The sequence below is a fragment of the Schistocerca americana genome, chromosome 3, assembly GCF_021461395.2.
Source record: "Schistocerca americana isolate TAMUIC-IGC-003095 chromosome 3, iqSchAmer2.1, whole genome shotgun sequence".
NCBI lineage: Eukaryota > Metazoa > Arthropoda > Insecta > Orthoptera > Acrididae > Schistocerca > Schistocerca americana.
The window spans coordinates 933,346,859-933,366,230 of NC_060121.1; the positions used below are offsets into that span (position 1 = coordinate 933,346,859).

Below are 19,372 nucleotides of genomic sequence, written 5' to 3' on the forward strand. Positions count from 1 at the left end.
TGCTCCATGATACCTCACAACACAAAAAAAGAAGCACGGAATGGCACAAAAAGGATGAATCTGCACTGGTCAATGCCAAATAGCACCTTTCTGTGGGGATGGTTCTTATAACAGTCTTTTTTTTAAAAGTAGTTCTTATCATCTACTTTCTCCGTGAAGGTCGTATTATGAACACCGCATACGGCTGCAAATTTTTGGACAAAACAAAATTTGCATATCATAATAAAAGTCATGCATTTCCAATATGGGATGCGATCACACTTCATGACAATGCTGTACCCCACACAGCTGCCCAAACTCAACAAAAATTCAGGAATTGTTTTGGACCACAACAGAATACATCACCCTGTGATTTTGATTTGTTTGGACCACTAAAAAAAGCATATGGAGGATACAGAATTGACAACGATTGTGCTGTCAAACCATTTGTGCACAACTTGTTACCACCACAGCCACATTTATTTTATGAAGATGCCATCAAGAAATTGCCTGGCTGCTGGGGAAAATGTGTTTCTGTTTCAGGAGACTATACAGAAAAATAAGTTCATGTGCATGAATTTTTCTGAAGCTTAAATACAGTTATATAAAAAATTTCAGGTTTGTATTTGATTTCCTCTCATAATAAGGAGTTGCAATCAAAATTTATGGTGGTTGGAGCATTACTATGACCTTCTAGTGTGTGTGTGTGTGTGTGTGTGTATATATATATATATATATATATATATATATATATATATATATATATATATATATATATATGGAAGGAAACATTCCACGTGGGAAAAATTATATATAAAAAGAAAGATGAGGTGACTTACTGAACGAAAGCGCTGGCAGGTCGATAGACACACAAACAAACACAAACATACACACAAAATTCAAGCTTTCGCAACAAACTGTTGCCTCATCAGGAAAGAGGGAAGGAGAGGGGAAGACGAAAGGAAGTGGATTTTAAGGGAGAGGGTAAGGAGTCATTCCAATCCCGGGAGCGGAAAGACTTACCTTAGGGGGAAAAAAGGACAGGTATACACTCGCATACACGCACATATCCATCCACACATACAGACACAAGCAGACATATTTAAAGACAAAGAGTTTGGGCAGAGATGTCAGTCGAGGCAGAAGTGTAGAGGCAAAGAAGTTGTTGAAAGACAGGTGAGGTATGAGTGGCGCCAACTTGAAATTAGCGGAGATTGAGGCCTGGCGGATGACGAGAAGAGAGGATATACTGAAGGGCAAGTTCCCATCTCCGGAGTTCGGATAGGTTGGTGTTGGTGGGAAGTATCCAGATAACCCGGACGGTGTAACACTGTGCCAAGATGTGCTGGCTGTGCACCAAGGCATGTTTAGCCACAGGCATGTGTAGGTGAAGGATTAGGTGGGTGAAGGCAATGGATTGTTCATTTTGGAACTGGTATAGGGACTGATGGAAAGAAGGGTTGCAGCCAGAGATGGGAACTTTAAGTGTGAGGCCTTTGGGGGTAATGCCAAATGTCACACAAGCCTGAGAAAATAGAATATGGGAGCGTAATCTGGCTAGGGCGAAGGCATGTTTGCCTCGACTGACATCTCTGCCCAAACTCTTTGTCTTTAAATATGTCTGCTTGTGAGATTTCTGCTTGTGTCTGTATATGTGTGGATGGATATGTGTGTGTGTGCGCGCGAGTGTATACCCGTCCTTTTTTCCCCCTAAGGTAAGTCTTTCCGCTCCCGGGATTGGAATGACTCCTTACCCTCTCCCTTAAAACCCACTTCCTTTCGTCTTCCCCTCTCCTTCCCTCTTTCCTGATGAGGCAACAGTTTGTTGCGAAAGCTTGAATTTTGTGTGTATGTTTGTGTTTGTTTGTGTGTCTATCGACCTGCCAGCGCTTTCGTTCGGTAAGTCACCTCATCTTTGTTTTTATATATAATTTTTCCCACGTGGAATGTTTCCCTCTATTATACGAGGGGCGTTCAGAAAGTAACCTCCGATCGGTCGCAAAATGGAAACGACTATGAAAATCCGATAAAGCTTTGCACAGATGTGTTGGGTAGTGTCTCTAGTATAAACCCAGTTAGCATCACGTCGCTCTTCTCATTTCTGAGCTCGCAGTGAGTGCGTAAAGATGTCTAGGAAATAGTGTCTGCCGCCAAGTACGAGGGCCTGGTGAGAAATTTCGCCTGAAGCTATGCAGCTAACATTACATAACTGTCGTGCTGTTTCGTCTTCACGACAATTCTCAGCCGCATTCTGCAGGGGCAATGAAGATGCTCCTGCATCGTTTTCAAATGGAAATGTTAGATTACCCACAATACAGTCCGCAATTGTCTCCCCCTGAGTTTCATCTCTGGTCACATGAACCGCTGTCTTTGAAGACAACATTTTGGCACAGAGAACGAGGTGTAGGCCAGCGTGGAGAATTGGCGGAAAGCACTGGCGGCTGCCTTCTATGATGAGGCTATTGAAAAGTTGGTACAACGCTATGACAAAAGTCTAAGTCAGAACGGCGACTACGTAGAGAAGTAGCTGAAAGGTGTAGCTAATTGTTACAAGTAAAACATTTCTGATGTTCACTGTGGTTTCAATTTGGCAATCAATCGGAGCTTACTTTCTGAACAGACCTCGTGTGTGTGTGTGTGTGTGTGTGTGTGTGTGTGTGTGTGTGTATATATATATATATATATATATATATATATATATAAAAAAAACAAAGATGAGGTGACTTACCGAACAAAAGCGCTGGCAGGTCGATAGACACACAAACAAACACAAACATACACACAAAATTCAAGCTTTCGCAACAAACTGTTGCCTCATCAGGAAAGAGGGAAGGAGAGGGGAAGACGAAAGGAAGTGGGTTTTAAGGGAGAGGGTAAGGAGTCATTCCAATCCCGGGAGCGGAAAGACTTACCTTAGGGGGAAAAAAAGGACAGGTATACACTCGCACACACGCACATATCCATCCACACATACAGACACAAGCAGACATATTTATGTCTGCTTGTGTCTGTATGTGTGGATGGATATGTGCGTGTGTGCGAGTGTATACCTGTCCTTTTTTCCCCCTAAGGTAAGTCTTTCCGCTCCCGGGATTGGAATGACTCCTTACCCTCTCCCTTAAAACCCACTTCCTTTCGTCTTCCCCTCTCCTTCCCTCTTTCCTGATGAGGCAACAGTTTGTTGCGAAAGCTTGAATTTTGTGTGTATGTTTGTGTGTCTATCGACCTGCCAGCGCTTTTGTTCGGTAAGTCACCTCATCTTTGTTTTTATATATAATTTTTCCCACGTGGAATGTTTCCTTCCAATATATATATATATATATATATATATATATATATATATATATATATATATAAAAAACAAAGATGATGTGACTTACCAAATAGAAGTGCTGGGAGGTCGACAGACACACAAACAAACACGCAAAATTCAAGCTTTCGCAACAAACTGTTGCCTCATCAGGAAAGAGGGAAGGAGAGGGAAAGACGAAAGGATGTGGGTTTTATATATATATATATAGGAAAAAGCTGCATGAAAAAATAATTACAAGCTGCAAGGCACAAAAAGAAATGAGAAGAATACAAAAAGACAATAACAAACCTCATAACGTTTCTGTTCCAGAAGTTTTCTCTTTGCTTGTACAGCAGCAATTTTAGCAGTAAGGGCTTGTCTACTAACTTCTGTGATACCAGGTGATTCATAAGCCATTTGGTACGATTTCTCCTTTGCATCCAAACAGCGAAACTGGTGACAAACAATAACTGTGACTATATTACACAAAAATGATTTTAGTACCGATAAAGGTTAATGCATTCTGCTGATGTTAAACAGTAGCAAACCTAAAACTAACATAAAAGCAACAATAGTTGTACAGCTTATTATATCTTTCCAGATATTTATTAATGACTATTCTAAGAGCACATCCAAAGTCACTATTGTGTAACTCTACAAAGTCATTTATTCTGACATTAGTCTAAGTACAAGAATGACAAACAGATTTTTAAGTAAGGGATGGACAGGGCTGTGAGCACTACTACATCTTCAATACTCTGAAACAAATCTCTTCTACTTCAAGTCCCTTGCTTTCCGTTTTACGAGCTATAAGCACTCGTTCAGTAGAAAAGATATATTTCACAGTAGCAAAGATGAATGAGAGTGAAAATATTTCCTAGACTGGTTTGCTTTGTATGATTGTCCCTGTCATATCCCGGAATATTGACCACTCCTCCTGGGACAGCCTGTATTTGCCATGTATGCCTACATAGTAGGAAGGGACTGCTTGATGTGGAAGGAGTAATGTCTGCTGAAGTGGAGGCATTTCTGTTTATTGGTTGACTTTACTGCGACTGCTGTTTGAATGTAAGCTCCAATGAAGATGATAATGTTATAATAAACAAGATATCAGGAAGACTAACAGGTGAATTTTGGGAGAGGTAACATGATAGGAACATGAGGCATTAGTATAAGGGATGCTGGTACAGAGTGGCACAGAATCAATAGTAGGGAGGAAGACTCCAGATGGGAGAGGGATAGGAATGGATTTGAGATGTTCCAGGGGAAGTAGATGGTATTCACTATGTAGGATAGAATGGTACACATGATTGGTTAGATGAGTAAGTCTACTTGGGCTGAGATGCTTCAGATGGGACTTTGAAGCCTGGTACAATGAGGCAGATGGGATAATTGTTTCTGTGTATTTTGGGAAGTAGTCAGAAGTAGCGGACTGTTGGTCGGGAGGGGTAAGGAATTTTATGGAGGTAGTTGTGAGTTCTTCTGAAGGGCCTAGGTTTTTTAGTATTGTCTGTAGTTCAGTCAGAAGAGATGGAATGGAGTCATCAAGATGGGTGGGAGCTGATGAGGTCCATCTGCCACATACTTCCCCCAGTCCACTACCACAGCCGTGGAGCCATTGTCCACAGGGAGGATTATGACAGATCAGATTTCAGGTCACAGATAGCTCAGGACTCAGTTTGAGTAGCATTAGTAGTTTTGGTGTTGATTTTCAGGAAGGACTGTTACGCAATGAAAAAAGTGAAGAATTCTTGGAATGACTAAAGATGATGGTTTTTGGGAAGTGTGAGGATCGCTTTAGGACCTGGGTTGAAACTGTTGCAGACAGGGTGCAACAATCACTGTCTCTTGTGGACTGACACTGGGTTGTGGGCGAATAAGAGGAGATCTGACTGACTTTTGGAATAATACAAGTAATCTAAATGTAACATGCAACTCATACAACTAAGAAAGCCACAATTGGCAAATGGCATAGAGAGCCCCAGACAACAGGCTGTCTTTTCAGTTTCCGAATTACAATATGGAAAACAAAGTATTAGTTCCACAGCAAACACTCACTCACTCTCTCTCTCTCTAAAAAGTAGCTAATTTTCTAACTGTATAACTGAAGACATGAATGATTTTGTTCAATATGCTCTGTTCACAATTTTTCATTTGATTTCTACGGCAAATATCTGAATAACAGTATACTGGAATGACTTCTACTTAACAAAATTGTAGAATGTCTGAACACTCACCTTCCTAAAGCATAACACACAGTAGAACAACTATGACTAACCAGTCGCGGAAACTTCATGACAGAAATCTGCCAAGGACAGTACTTTTACTTATGGCATGTATTGGTTAGAAAAATGCACCGATGATGACTGATATCAGTCGAAATCGATTTGCAACAAGATAAATACATTGTGTTTCTGTGACTGGTTGCTACATTTTTTATAATTTTATATTACACGGTTGCTGCACAGAAAGGGAACCTTGTGGAGCCCAACACTCAATTATGACCAATGTATAAAGTTTATTTTTTGCACCCTTTTGTTACTATCCAAAATAACATGAAAAAAGATAAGAACACCACAAACCTATCCTCAGCAATTCAGATTGTAATAAACAGAATTAAATAAATTATGGAAATCTCTTTCCTTCTTCTCGCATAGCAAAAACTGTTTTGCAGGCAGTAAAAATTACACAAAAAAATGAATACACATGATCTGTATCTTTTCCAACATCTAAAATAATGTATAATCCTTCTGGCTTTCATTTCGGCAAACCCCTGTCCCATAACTACCTCACTCCCACTACTTTTCCCCTTTCTTTTATTTTACCCCATTAATCTGAAGTCACTTTCCTCACTACAGTCTCCATTCTCCTCCCTCCCCACACACACTTTTAACTGACTTCAACACTTCACTGCATGTCACAGTTAACTCACCTCAACTACAGCTGGGTGAACTCACCTATACCACAAACCTATCCCGTTCTTTGGCTGTCCCCTCCTCCCCAACCATCAGTCAGGCTTCCCTCCAACCCCTGCTTTCTGCTCTTATCCACTTCACATGACACAATCCCTCACTGTAGTCATACTCCAATGAACAAGGGCAATGTAGTCAGCCAGTACAATGTGTAAACTCTCATCCTGTAATTCTGAGAACTCTGATTATATGATGATACTCACCACAGTGGAGAAGCTGAGTTACATTCTATCCTGGATTCTTCATTGCTAGATTATGGGATGAGATGCTTACTTCAGCCACAAACACACAGAAAAACTAATATGCAGCCTCACTGTACTTTGTGTAGCTGTAATTATTTACAAGAAAACTTAACCATAAGAGTTGGCCATGTTTTTCTGAAATAAAAGATGATGTGCTTTCACTTGACATATTTATCTTCAGACAATGGAAAACATGCTCTCCAAAACAAGCCACGAATGATGCAACATTCCTATTCCAATGAAATATTTCCCTTGACATGCTACTAATCAGCTACTAATCACTTCATAATGCAACTTCGTGTATTTCTGGCATGTAGTTCTTTAATTAAATGTTCACTCAACCAAATCTGCCCCAATAATCCTTGTGTGCCTGCTACTAACTTGCACTGTTGTCATGACAATACCCTGCTCACCGGTAAAAGGTGGGAGACTGTGGAAAGTTATAGAAGCTAACGTTCACAGCTAGTGCCTGCGTTAGTCTGTTGGCAAGAATTTCGTTCATGGTGTTCTTAAAAATGAGAGAGAGCGAGAGAGAGAGAGAGCGAGAGAGAGAACTTTCAACAGCAATGAAAACTTATACAAACCTCAAGATCCAGGCTTTCTGGATCCCCACTCAAGTTTTCAACTGCGTTCCTGACGTCTTTCTTTGCCAGTTCATCAAGTGAAATGGCATGGACTGAAGGCCGCAATGTTTTGCCAACACGGACCATTTTGAATCGTTCTTCCTCTGAAAGTAGTAGTAGTAGTAGTAGTAGTAGTAGTAGTAGTAAGAACTTCACTGAAGAAAATAACCTTAATAAAACCATAACTGTCCATCACATGGAGAGGAATTCAACAGGAAAATGAATATTACAACAAAATGAAATAAATTGCAAGAAATGACAAAACAAGTAACTATGACACTATAGCTAATGTTTTACTAATAAACAGTCATTAAATATCCTTTTCAATTTCAGTGATTGTCCTAGTAAGATGTTTATAAGAAGTCTTTGGAATTAAGCAAGCTATTTAATGACATCTCAAATTCCAGAGTTGATAAATCAAGTTATTAAGATAAAAACAGAAAGGAAACAGAACTGTGTGAATAATTATAGAGGAATTTCATTATCAACAATATTGAATGGAAATTTATGCTGATCTGTTCTAAATTCTGTATTTCATCTCGAACAAAAATCAGAGAAATATAGAGCATAACTCAATCCAGACAAATCATGCTGGAGGTAAATTTTGGGCATGAATTAAAGATTCAGAAAATATGGAATGCATAGTAACTGATCAAAATAATGTACGATGAACTGGTAACAAATCACTGCTCCCATTTCTGGAAGAACAAAGTTTACACCTTGGAGCCCTTTAAATCATATAAGGGACGCTATTGATCACAAAAAGAATAGATAAGTTGATGGCAAAGTTTTCAAAGGCCATCAAGAACTCAAATTAACTTCATTATTTTCCAAACAGACTCTTGAAATGTAATATACAACTGCCCGGGGAGGGTGGGGGTGGGGGTGGGGAGGAGAAATGAAAAGAAAAAAAAATCCTCTTAAAAATAACTGTTCAGTTGTTTCAAGCAATGGTAGAAAAAAATTAGATATATGTGGGGTGTTCAAATGAAAAGGTACGAAACAACACTGTGGGTATAACTGAAGTCTTTATTCAAAAGTAATCACCAGTGTCCTGAGCAAAACAATCCCACTGTTTCATGAGATGAAGAATTCCTTGCTCCCGGAATTCCTGTGGCTGTTACAGAAGCCAGTCTTCCCAGGATCCTTTACATTGCTGTCCAAGTTGAAGTGCTTCCTTTTGGGATGTTTTTTAAGCAGACCAAACACACTGAAGTCCGGACTACAGGGTAGAACTTCAAGCTGCTCCCACTTAAGCTTGGCCATTATGTTTAGTCTGATCTTGTAGACATGTGGACGCACATCACTCCCTCTGTGAGCAGCACAGGGCATTTGCTCTTGATGGATTTACTATGGAGTGTCTCATAGTACACATCACTGTTAACAGTTTTTCTGTACTCAAGGAATTCGACGATTATCAGACATAAAAAAATATGGTGAGCAGCAACTTGCCTGCTAAGGGCACAACACTGAATTTTTTAGGGGGTGGTGACAATGTATGCTACCACTGTATGCTGTCTTGACTTGTTATTCCAAAGCAGTATATGCAATTTTCAACAGGCCTGGTTGTTGTGACATTTTGTACTTTTTCATTTGAACATTCCTTATAAATATGCTTGCATCTGCAGGAAGTATACTACTTACAACTTATGATGTTACAATGACATAAAAATAATGGAATACTTAAAAGATGCTGCAAGATAAACTTAAGTTTTTCAATTTCATTCTAAAATGTAGTACATATTACTCACAATGAAAAATTACCCATTTACGTGAAAACAAAGTACAGCATAACTACAAAAGCACAGCAATTTAAATGTTCCATGAAACAGTTCAAGAACACTGTATTCATAAATATCCAGTAAAAGTATATGAAAAGAGGGAGCAGCAGACTCAATTATTTACAATTGCAGCTTTAGCACAAAAGTGTTTTAATAATCATAATTAAACCTGGTTATCTCTATGCTTCAGAAAGATAATTATAGAAAACAATGAGAAAGGAGGAGGAAAAAATTAAACTGATAATTGTGCGATGATTGTAGGCAGACAGTAAAGACTCTACACAGACAGATCACATCATTTAAAGATAGTAAAAGAAAAGAAAAATAAGGAAATGTAGCTAAAAACCAGCAGTGGATAAGTTGGGGGCACACAGTAAAAACTCGGCAAATTGTAGTAGATTTCTAGTAAACTACTGTTCTAGTGTAAGCACACATATGGGCAGGCATGGATGTGCATGCACATATGCACACAAAGTGAGCATATCACACTGTTTGTATGTGGTAGCGTGGGCACTTAGGTATGGGCAGAGAGGAATGGATCATGGCAACAGGGATGTGAGCAGATGTGCAGGGCAAAGAAGTAAGGAAGAAGAAAGTATTGATAAGCAATGGGGAAAATGAGGATTAATCACAACACACACACACACACACACACACACACACACACACACACACAAAGAGAGAGAGAGAGAGAGAGAGAGAGAGAGAGAGAGATGTAGTAGAAACAAGAGGATAATGTAAAAATAGGTGAACAATGGGATTAAAAATGGAAGGAGAGAAAATGGTGAAAGCAAGTGAGTAGAATAAAGGCAACTGAGGATAGGGCTATTGGAGGGAGAGGACAAAGAACGTGCTGTTGTTCTGAGAATTTGGTGGAGGTCCACAGAAATATGTTCGGCCTTCTGGTGTTTTGAAACTCTGAATGATCATTGTCATTGGGTGTCAGTGGTACCAGTAGTTATCACTTCATTTGTACATGCCTCAGGGTGTCAGTGCAAATTAGAAAATAAAGACTCATGAGAGCAGGTGCACATGCTTCTAACAGCTTGCATAATGGCTACCCATTCTGCAGCAAAAACATTACATTTATGTCATAGGGAGTGTTGTTCACTGCCACCTGTGTGTGTAAGGCATACACAGTTTGGTCAGCAACACTCACTAAACAAAACAGATATCACAGAATAACTGGAACTGTTAAGTCTTTTATCCTGAAATACAAATGTAGATGAAGCTGTGGGCAGGGGACCCTCCAAGGGGATGTTCGTGAGAGGTTTCAGAAAGGTCATGTGTGTTTCATAGACGATGGGTTGTAGATGAGTTGACACCGGACTGAGGGTGTTTTTGTGGAGATCAGATACTTTTGTCCAGGAAGAGAATATGGTGGTTTAGGTGGTCTCTGAGGCTACGTATATGAACAACATTGTTAATTAATAGCTGGATGTGCCTAATTCATCAAAGGGAAAATCTGCCTCTGTCAAGAGGCTACAGGCTTTCTATGGAGCTCACCAAAACCACACTGATTGTGAGTCTGATCCCATAGTCCGGTATCCATTCTTTTGTTAAGTCCTTAAAGTTTCAAATTTCTGACGAGATTTGAACCCAGAACCGTCTGCACATAAGTTTTATATTTTAACATCACTGTATAGATGATTTCAAAAACTAGATCCCACCCCTGGGGACCTCTCCTTGTAAGTGTAGCTCAGGTCATGCTTACTATGGACACTTTACATAAGTACAATGCTGGTGACATTATCATTACTAAGTTTAACACTAGTAGGCCTACCCCAAATTTTTTACAAATGTGAAAAATATATAAACTGAATAAAATACTACATACATACTTGGCATAGCTTGTCTGATAATTAAAAGTCGATCAACGAGCTCATCGACAGCTGCATTGGAAGGGGCACAAAGCAATATCCTGGGGCATCTGTGATTTGCCTTGCGCCAGTTTCGTCTGTAATCATTTCTTCCATATAAAATCTGCATTACTAAGTTTTTTATTACTGTTGATTTCCCTGTCCCTATTGCAAATAAACAACATATCAATCAGTTATGATACTCCTATTATGAAAGCTAAATAATAATAATAATAATAATAATAATAATAATAATAATAATAATTTATGATAAATAATATCATACATAAGGATTTCCTGGATACCTGCAACTCTTCTACTTAACATAGCACATACGTTTCAAATATTTGAAACATAATTTCACAACTACATTTTTTTTACATAACTATATATTGGATGTGAGGAAACTCTAGATACTTTAAGTATGAGACAGATTTACAACAAATAAAATTAAAAACTGTTGTGGTTACCAGAACTGCAGCATGTATGTACAACACATAAATTAAACAAGAAATAAAATACAAAGCACTGTTGGTTCATACAAAAGAAGTTATGCAAGTCTCAGAAAAAACCGACTTGCGTCAACAGCATTACAAAAGAAAGTTGCAAGTATTACACTGGACACTGTGGTCAAAGGTATTATTGGTGGTGTTACATATCACTCCTGACGCCAACCTAGACTATCAATCATGGGTGGGATCTTTAAGCAATATAACAATTTAATAATTAAACATATGAAATTAACTGCAGGTTTTGTCATCTATTTTTCCATATAATGAGTGCACAGAGGGCTCCTGTGTGTCTTCAAAGTGGGGCTGCGATCGCAGAATCTCCATGAGATGCAGTAACTGTACGGGTTTTTGTGTATGCTCTATGAATCGTTGTTCCAGGATGGCAAGTACAGAATAAAGGAACACAACATAACAATACTGAGTGAGACCAGGGATGAAAGAGAAGAAAACATAGTGTATTCATTCATGTTAAACTTTTATGTCAGAGCTTGAGAAGTCTACTGATGTGTTGCTCTCCATATTGTCGAGTTTTGAATAGAAGAAGTTGTATTTTACAGTACAATACACTGAGTTTTTCACGGAATAACCTCATCATATTTATTAATAAAAGTTCCACATATCTTGACGTATTTCGGTTCCAGCTTTAAGTACAACTGCAGCATCAAGAAAGTCCGATTCACCTGCACTGTCTCGGTCACATACAACTATATATCAGGTGTAGAAAGATAATACTATGAGAAATCAAGAAAGCCAAATCTAAAAACATACCAATACATGCAGGAAACAACATATACTTAAAAAGCTTTGCCTCCAAATCCAAAAATTGTACCGAAAGCTATGACTAAGATTTTGTTCTCAGGTCACATTGACTGCAACAGAACTTGAACAATACGGTATGATTTACACAAAAGCACAGAATATACATTACGGCAAAATGTCACACAAAAACAGACCATTCTAACAGACTGTAATGAGTAAATTTCCTTTAAAGAGAGGAGTTTTCAAAAGAAGATATTCTTCAATGATGAATGCATATAGTAATCAATGCTAATTGCAAGTAGTATGAGTAGATGAATAAATTACTTTAAGGACATAAATTCTGACACGCACATTGTGTCTGATCTTTTGCAGCCAGGTCTCACTTTGTTACCACAAGCAAGAGTACATGTTTAGATTAAACATCACACTTCTAATACAGGATATAGGGAAAATACAGCGCGCGCGCGCACACACACACACACACACACACACACACACACACACACACACACACGCGCGCGCGCGTGTGCAAGTGCATGCTAATCCCCCCCACTCTCCCCCCTGCCGTACATACACACTGTTGTTCTTAAAGACTGAGAACAAGTTCAGTTTTGCCAAGAAAAAATGAAGCTTTGACTCTACTGGAGCCATCATCACAATCAACAATAGTACAGTCAGTAAAAGAACATCCCTGAAAGTTGCACTGGGCTAGGTGTAGCTCTTTCACATGGCAGCCTCAACCAATAATGTAACACACTTTTGTGTACATCTTTATGTCAACAAATCAATTGCAGCTTTATAAAAGACTACTGTTCTGTCTGCAGCCAGTTGCGATTCCAAGCTGAAAGATTATGTTGCGATTTAAAGCAAATCTCCTTTATTTCAACATTTAAAAGCATAGTGGGCGAAGAGGTAAAACAGTCTGGCAATACATAGCTAGAATCAGTACAAGGAATAATTACAAAAACTAAAGAATAAACAAACATGAGCAATAATGTCACTTCATGTCTTGAATCCATTTGAAACAACAATGCGCAGTCCCTATATCAAACACCACCCTCCCTCTACTGCTGACAATATCTTTGACTGAAGTGGATGTGACATCCAGATCTCATGACAACAGGTTTCGCTACTGCAGAGGCATCGGGGTCGGCATTTAATGTCTGTTGTGGCTTGTCCCTGACAGGCAATTCTGTCTTACCTGTGGTTGATTTGTCAGGTGATCTGTTCATACCAGTGCAGGCAGTGCTGAACACAGGTTTAAGGCGGCCAATAGAGATTGTTGTTGGGGGAACCCCCAACATTAACCTCAAATATTACGCCGCCCCCACTGAAGACTAGATATGGCCCATCATATGGTGGCTGCAGAGGCTTGGTTGAAACACAGGTCTGCAAAGATGAAAGGTTGGCGAATGTGTTGATCTCTCGCAACAACAGGACGAAGCTGCCAGACCTGTATGTGTAGTTTGTTGATAAAGTCTGATGCCTTGATAAGAGTGTCTGGCATGTAGCCAAGGAACTCAATTAATAGTTGGAACAGTTGACTGTAAATAAGATCTGTTGCTGAAGATTTCAGATCATCTACAATGGATGCTCAAAGGTGCAGGAGGATGATTGGCAGCGTTTCTGTCCAATGTTGCGATTCGTGGGACCGGAGGGTTATCTTTAACTGTCGATGCAGAGTTCCAAGAAACAATTCGATGCTGGGTGATAACCCATTGTCCTAACGTGCTTCACGCCTAACAGGATGGCAAGTGCCTATAACTGTTAGGATCCAAATTTCCTGTCCTGGTCAGTGATAATGCAAAGAGGCACTCCGAAACGAATAACTCATCTGCGAAAGAATGTGACTGTGATTGTTTCAGTGATGATGTTGATCATGGGAAAGACTTCAGGCCAACAAGTGAAGCAGTTGAAGGCCCTAAGTACATCCTTCAGATGGTGGTAAAGGTCTGACAACGTCGATATGTATGTAGTCGAGTCGCTGGTTATACAGGAAAAATGTGCCAAGGGGTGCAGTGACATGGTGAATGCTCTTATTCCACTGATAGACCACACACTGGTGCACAAATGCCTTACAATCTTTGTCAATATTTGGCTTCACAGAAGTTTGTTTAACCAAATTCATTCTACCTCAGATTCCTGGACAAGAGAAATCGTGCAGGGATGCCAATGCCTGTTCTCAAAGTTAACAGACACAAATTGTCAAGGCTTGAATGTGGAAACGTCACAATACAACAGCACGTCCAACGGTGGCACCTGGACACGGAGGAGCTGCAGACTACATGGCTGTGCCAATAAATCTTGGAGCTCGTTGTTGGCTTGCTGCACCAAAACATGCTCTGTAATCAACTTTGCCTGTAATCATTTCTACAAGAGAGAGGGCATCTGCTGGTACATTCAGTTCTCTCACGATATGGAATATAAGGGTTGTAAACTGTCCTATACCAGGTGTAGAAGCATGAAACCGGAATATGGTTGCAATTATTATACATCTGTTTGAAACTGATAAACAATATTTTATTCAAAATAATCTCCATTGCTATTTATACATTTCTCCCATCCCTCCGGCAGACTATGAATGCCAGGCCAAAAGAACAGTTCTTCTTTTGGCGCAAACCTACAGCAAGCCATTTTTGTACATTTTCATAAGGATTGAAGTGTTGTTCAGCAAGAGCGTGTCCCAGAGATGCAAATAGGTGATAATCGGACAAACCCAAGTCTGCAGAATAAGCTGATGTCCTAATATTTCCCAAATGAAAGTCTCGATCGTTTCCCTGACCCGTTTTGTCGAGTGTGCTGGGGTGTTACCATGAAGGAATATAACTTTGTATTGTCTCTTTCCATTTTCCAGTCATTTTTCACATAATGCTCAATTTAAATAAATCATTTGCTGTTGGTAGTTATCAGTGTTAACGGTTTCGCCAGGTTTTAGCAGCCCATAATAGATGACGCCCTTCTGATCCCACCAAACACAGAACATTGTCTTTTTTCCAAAGTGATTTGGTCTTGCAGTGGATTCACTCATGATTTACCATGCTTAAGATTCTCAAAACATATCCATTTTTCATTACCTTTCACTATTCGATGGAGAACCGACTTTCTTTTGTTCTTTTGTATCTGGCGAGCAGCATTTCACGAATGGTCTTCTGATTTGCTTGCTTTCTTTCATTCAGTTTATGCGAATCCCATTTTCCCACTTTCTGTACCTTTCCCATAGCTTACAACTGAAGAGAAATGGCTTTCAAGTCCCATTCAATTGTTCTGCAAGTTCCTGCTGAATTTGAGTATCATCTTCATCCAATGAGGCCTGCAATTCGTTGTCTTCGAACTTTTTCAGTAGTTTCCTGCGCTCGTCGTTTCTCACGGCAAAATCTTGAATTTTTTGGACCACTCGAAACATTGTGTTTTCCCAGGAGCATATTCACTGAAAGCTCCGACAAGCATTTGATGTGATTCTGCAACAGTGTGTGTGTGTGTGGTTTGAGGTTTTCAGGCGCTAAACAGCATGGTCATCAGCGCTCAAACGCATAGAAACAGGAACACATGCGGTGAAGGGACGAAGACGGACAGCGAACAAAAACGATGACAGAAAACCAATGCTGTCCGCAAATCGTAGTTTGCAGACACAAAACCTGACATGTTTACAGGTCTGAAACAGATACCGATGTATGGAACTTGGGTTACTGTGTGTTGATATTCGTTGTCAGCCATTACAGGAAGCAGGTGGTGCTGCAAATGCAGTCTCATGGGCCCTAGACTGATGACTAGCACCATCGATAGGGAAATTCTGGTTTCATACTTTTACACCTGGTATAGTGTAAGTGGCATAGTTGTGATGATGCTTTGTCCAGGATCTGACAGAAAGCCTAATTCAGTGGCTTATGGTCAGCGATGAGTGTGAAGTGTTGGCCTTTGAGCATGTACGAAAATTCTTGACTGAAGAGTATGCTGCATACAACTCAGGATCACATGTTGCCCAGCTCTGCTGCGACGGATATAGTTTCTGAATGAAGAATGCTAATGGCTGCTAATGCTGGTCTAATTGTTGCTGAAGTGCAGTACCTATTGCACTTCCAGACATATCAACCATTAAGGCAAGTGGCACTTGTGGAACAGTTATGCTAACAATGCAGCCTCAGAAATAGTGGTCTTCACATTGTTGAAGGCTGTCTCAGTTTTGTTTGGTAATGGCTGTCTGTCACTTGGTTCTGGTGAATTGGAGAAAAGTTCATCCAATGGGCTGGCCAAGAGTGCACTGTTGCACGTGAAACAGTGGCAGAAATTAGTGACGCCGAGAAATCATCGCAACTCATGGTTAGTCATAGGCTGTTGGACATTGGTTATAGTTTCTACCTTCTCCTGTGACAGCAGTTTTCCTTTGGCATTAGTGATGTAACACACAAAGCAGACTTGTGATTCCCCAAAGATGTCCTTGAATGGATTTATGATGGACTGATGGAGGTGAGTAAAGATCTGACATAAATGTTACAGGTGTTTAGTTTTGGAGTGGACATCACAGAGACATTGTCAACGTAAACATAACAGAAGTCAAGATTTCGTATAACTTCATCCGTAAAACACTGGAAGGTCTGCACATCATTGCGTGGTCCAAAAGGCATTCTCATAAATTCAAACAGACCGAGCAGGGTACAGACTGTAGTTTCCCCTATGCCTCCTGGAGAAACAGGTACTCGTAAAATGCACATATCAAATCTAACATGCACAATCGAAAATCTTCAATGTGTGTGGGACCAGATAGCCATCAGAAATTGTTCCAGCATTGAGCTGCTGGTAATCACCACATGGATGCCATCTGTCTGTCTTCTTGGGAACTACACGCAGCTACGAGGTCCAGCTAATGCTCGATGGGTGGTAAATTCTTTGTGCGAGCATAAATGAAAACCCTTTTTTTCTACTTTCAACGTTTCTTGTGTTAGTTGACAAGGTCAAGTGTGAATTGGTAATCCTGGTGTTGTCAGTACTTAATGTACTGTCGAATGTCGTACCAAGCTAGTGTAAAAGTTACTGGCAAGGTACCTCCGGGCACAGTTTAAGAAGTTCTACATATGATCACCTGTGATCATACACACAGCAGTATCATCCACTCAGTGTACAAATCCATGACTGGACAAATTAGATGTGGTGTCATACACATGATGATGATGAAGTATGGTAGAAGGCCATAAAATGACAAACACAATGATAGGGTGTACTGCATCTGCCACAATAAATTGCTACTTAAATTTGCAGTGTAAGCCTAGGTTTAGTAACAGTGTCAAAGACCATATGTCTGGATGATAGAACCAGTGTTAGCAAGGAGGTGACAATTGTCACTACTGCAGTAACGCAGACGGAAAGGTGGATACACTGATAGATCGGATCCTGTGTCCACCCAAGAATTGCAGTTTCTTATAGAACTTGATGATAAACAGTTGACAGCTGCTGTTTGGAAACCCAGTTACCATCATTACTGGCCTCTAGGCACATTTCTTAGCTCACAAGGGCAACTGCATTTTTGGTCTTCAGAGCCAAACTGCCTGTGGTTAATCAGTCAAAGATTCATGCCCGGGGGCGATCAGCTGCATCTCCTCAGTGAGCAATGGCACTGTGGCTGGCGGACAGAGTGCTGTGTTTGCAGAGCAGAGACTAGCAAAGTAAGTTCAGTAATTTGCATCTGTAATGATGTATTATCCGACTGTGAGCCAATAGCTGCTCCACCTGTGACCAGGCACAATTTTGTGATTTGGTCTGCTGTTTGTGCAAGTGCATCAAGATCACTGTCACATATGATGAGTATCTTCTGAGTGTCTGGCAGTAGGCATGACAGCCATGTGTTCCACAGAATATCCTCACTGACAACTTTACTTGCTAGAGTCCATAGTCAGCATAGTAACTGCAACTGCAACTGCAGTAACTAACTTCTCGGTAAGCAATAACTTTCTCTAAACACTCTACATCAGGCTGTGCCAGTCAAGTGATCAGGACTTTCTCGATGGTTGAGTACTGAAACTGACTCTTTAGCAGTGCAGACCACAAGACTTAGTTTTGCTGCCAGAATGGTGGTGTCTTGACTGTGATCCTGTTAATCAACACACTCGACAGTTGATGGTGGATCAGACAGCAAAAAACTGTAATTCGGTACATGGATGGTACACCATGTGGCTGATGCATCTGACTCATGCTCAAGGTTTGAAGTGGGACTGTACGAAACTTCAATTAATTTCATCGATCACATATACACACAGAGTCTGTATCACTCACAGACAAACAGCAAATTTTTACTTTAAACAAACCAAACTTCATTTCAAGTGGTACTGCTAACACATTCCAGAATGAGATTTTCACTCTGCGGCAGAGTGTGCGCTTGGGTAGCTCAGTAGGTAGAGCACTTGCTCGCTACAGGCAAAGGCCCCGAGTTCGAGTGTCAGTCCGGCACACAGTTTTAATCTGCCAGGAAGTTTCGTTTGCTAACACATTGTTCCAAAATTTGGAATTCTTTGTCCACAAATTAGTGTGAGCAACAATTTAAATTCACAGTTTTGTTAACCTCAATATTAATCAAAAACAAACCTGAGAGAGATCAGAATATGATACAGTGAGATTTTTTGGGTTGGGTGCGATAATTACACACAAAATGTTCATTTCACATAGTATTTGATTACCAGTATTTTTTGTTGCCTGAACAGTGATTGCAGTTTTTGGGTCTCTTATATAGTGACTAAAAATGATAAACCTGTAGCCAAACAGGAGTAATGATTAAAAATGACTAATTAACAGTATAACCCCACTTTTACGTTTCTGGAATTAACGTTTTCCTGCCGTTTACGACATTTTTTTATTGGTGCCATCAAATTTCCTATGCCCACAATGTTAATTTGCACCCGATATTGCATCAGCATATTTATAATTTTCCCTCACTTTACGTATTACAAAAAAATGCCTGTGGAGAAAACATAACACTGGCATGATATTGGCCGTCCAGTTGTGTTTATAAATTTTATGTGGTTCAGTTTCTTGACAGCACGGCACTCAACTCAGCAGATTTGAACCGGTAAATGCGTTATAGTTGGAACAACCTGTGCCGTATCTCCCGCCACTGCCAAGCTCTACTTGGCGTGCTGGCTGATGGGAGTAACTAGGTTCATTCAAATGAAGATATTGTGACCAGTCGCAACCATTTTGTGATTGTTGTAATCACCATGATACCTTTGTTGAACCATATTTAGCTTGTTTCAGCATATGCCACTTGGAGCGCTAGTTGACACCGTCATTCACTTTGCAATGCTCAAATGTTTTTAGTTTAAAAACAGCGCCGCTTCTGTATTTTATTCATGCTGAGCAAAACGTGTT

At 40.0% G+C, this 19,372-nt stretch overlaps 1 protein-coding gene across 1 annotated transcript in view; it reads right to left on the reverse strand.

The window, feature by feature from the left end:
- Window positions 1–19,372, reverse strand: part of LOC124605297 — a 242,634-nt gene that overhangs the window by 61,460 nt on the left and 161,802 nt on the right. The window contains exons 13-15 of the mRNA XM_047136878.1: window positions 10,731–10,913; window positions 7,070–7,212; window positions 3,581–3,724 (exon numbers count right to left, since the gene is read on the reverse strand). Coding sequence (XP_046992834.1) covers window positions 3,581–3,724; window positions 7,070–7,212; window positions 10,731–10,913 — 470 coding nt within the window. The remainder of the gene's footprint in view (window positions 1–3,580; window positions 3,725–7,069; window positions 7,213–10,730; window positions 10,914–19,372) is intronic.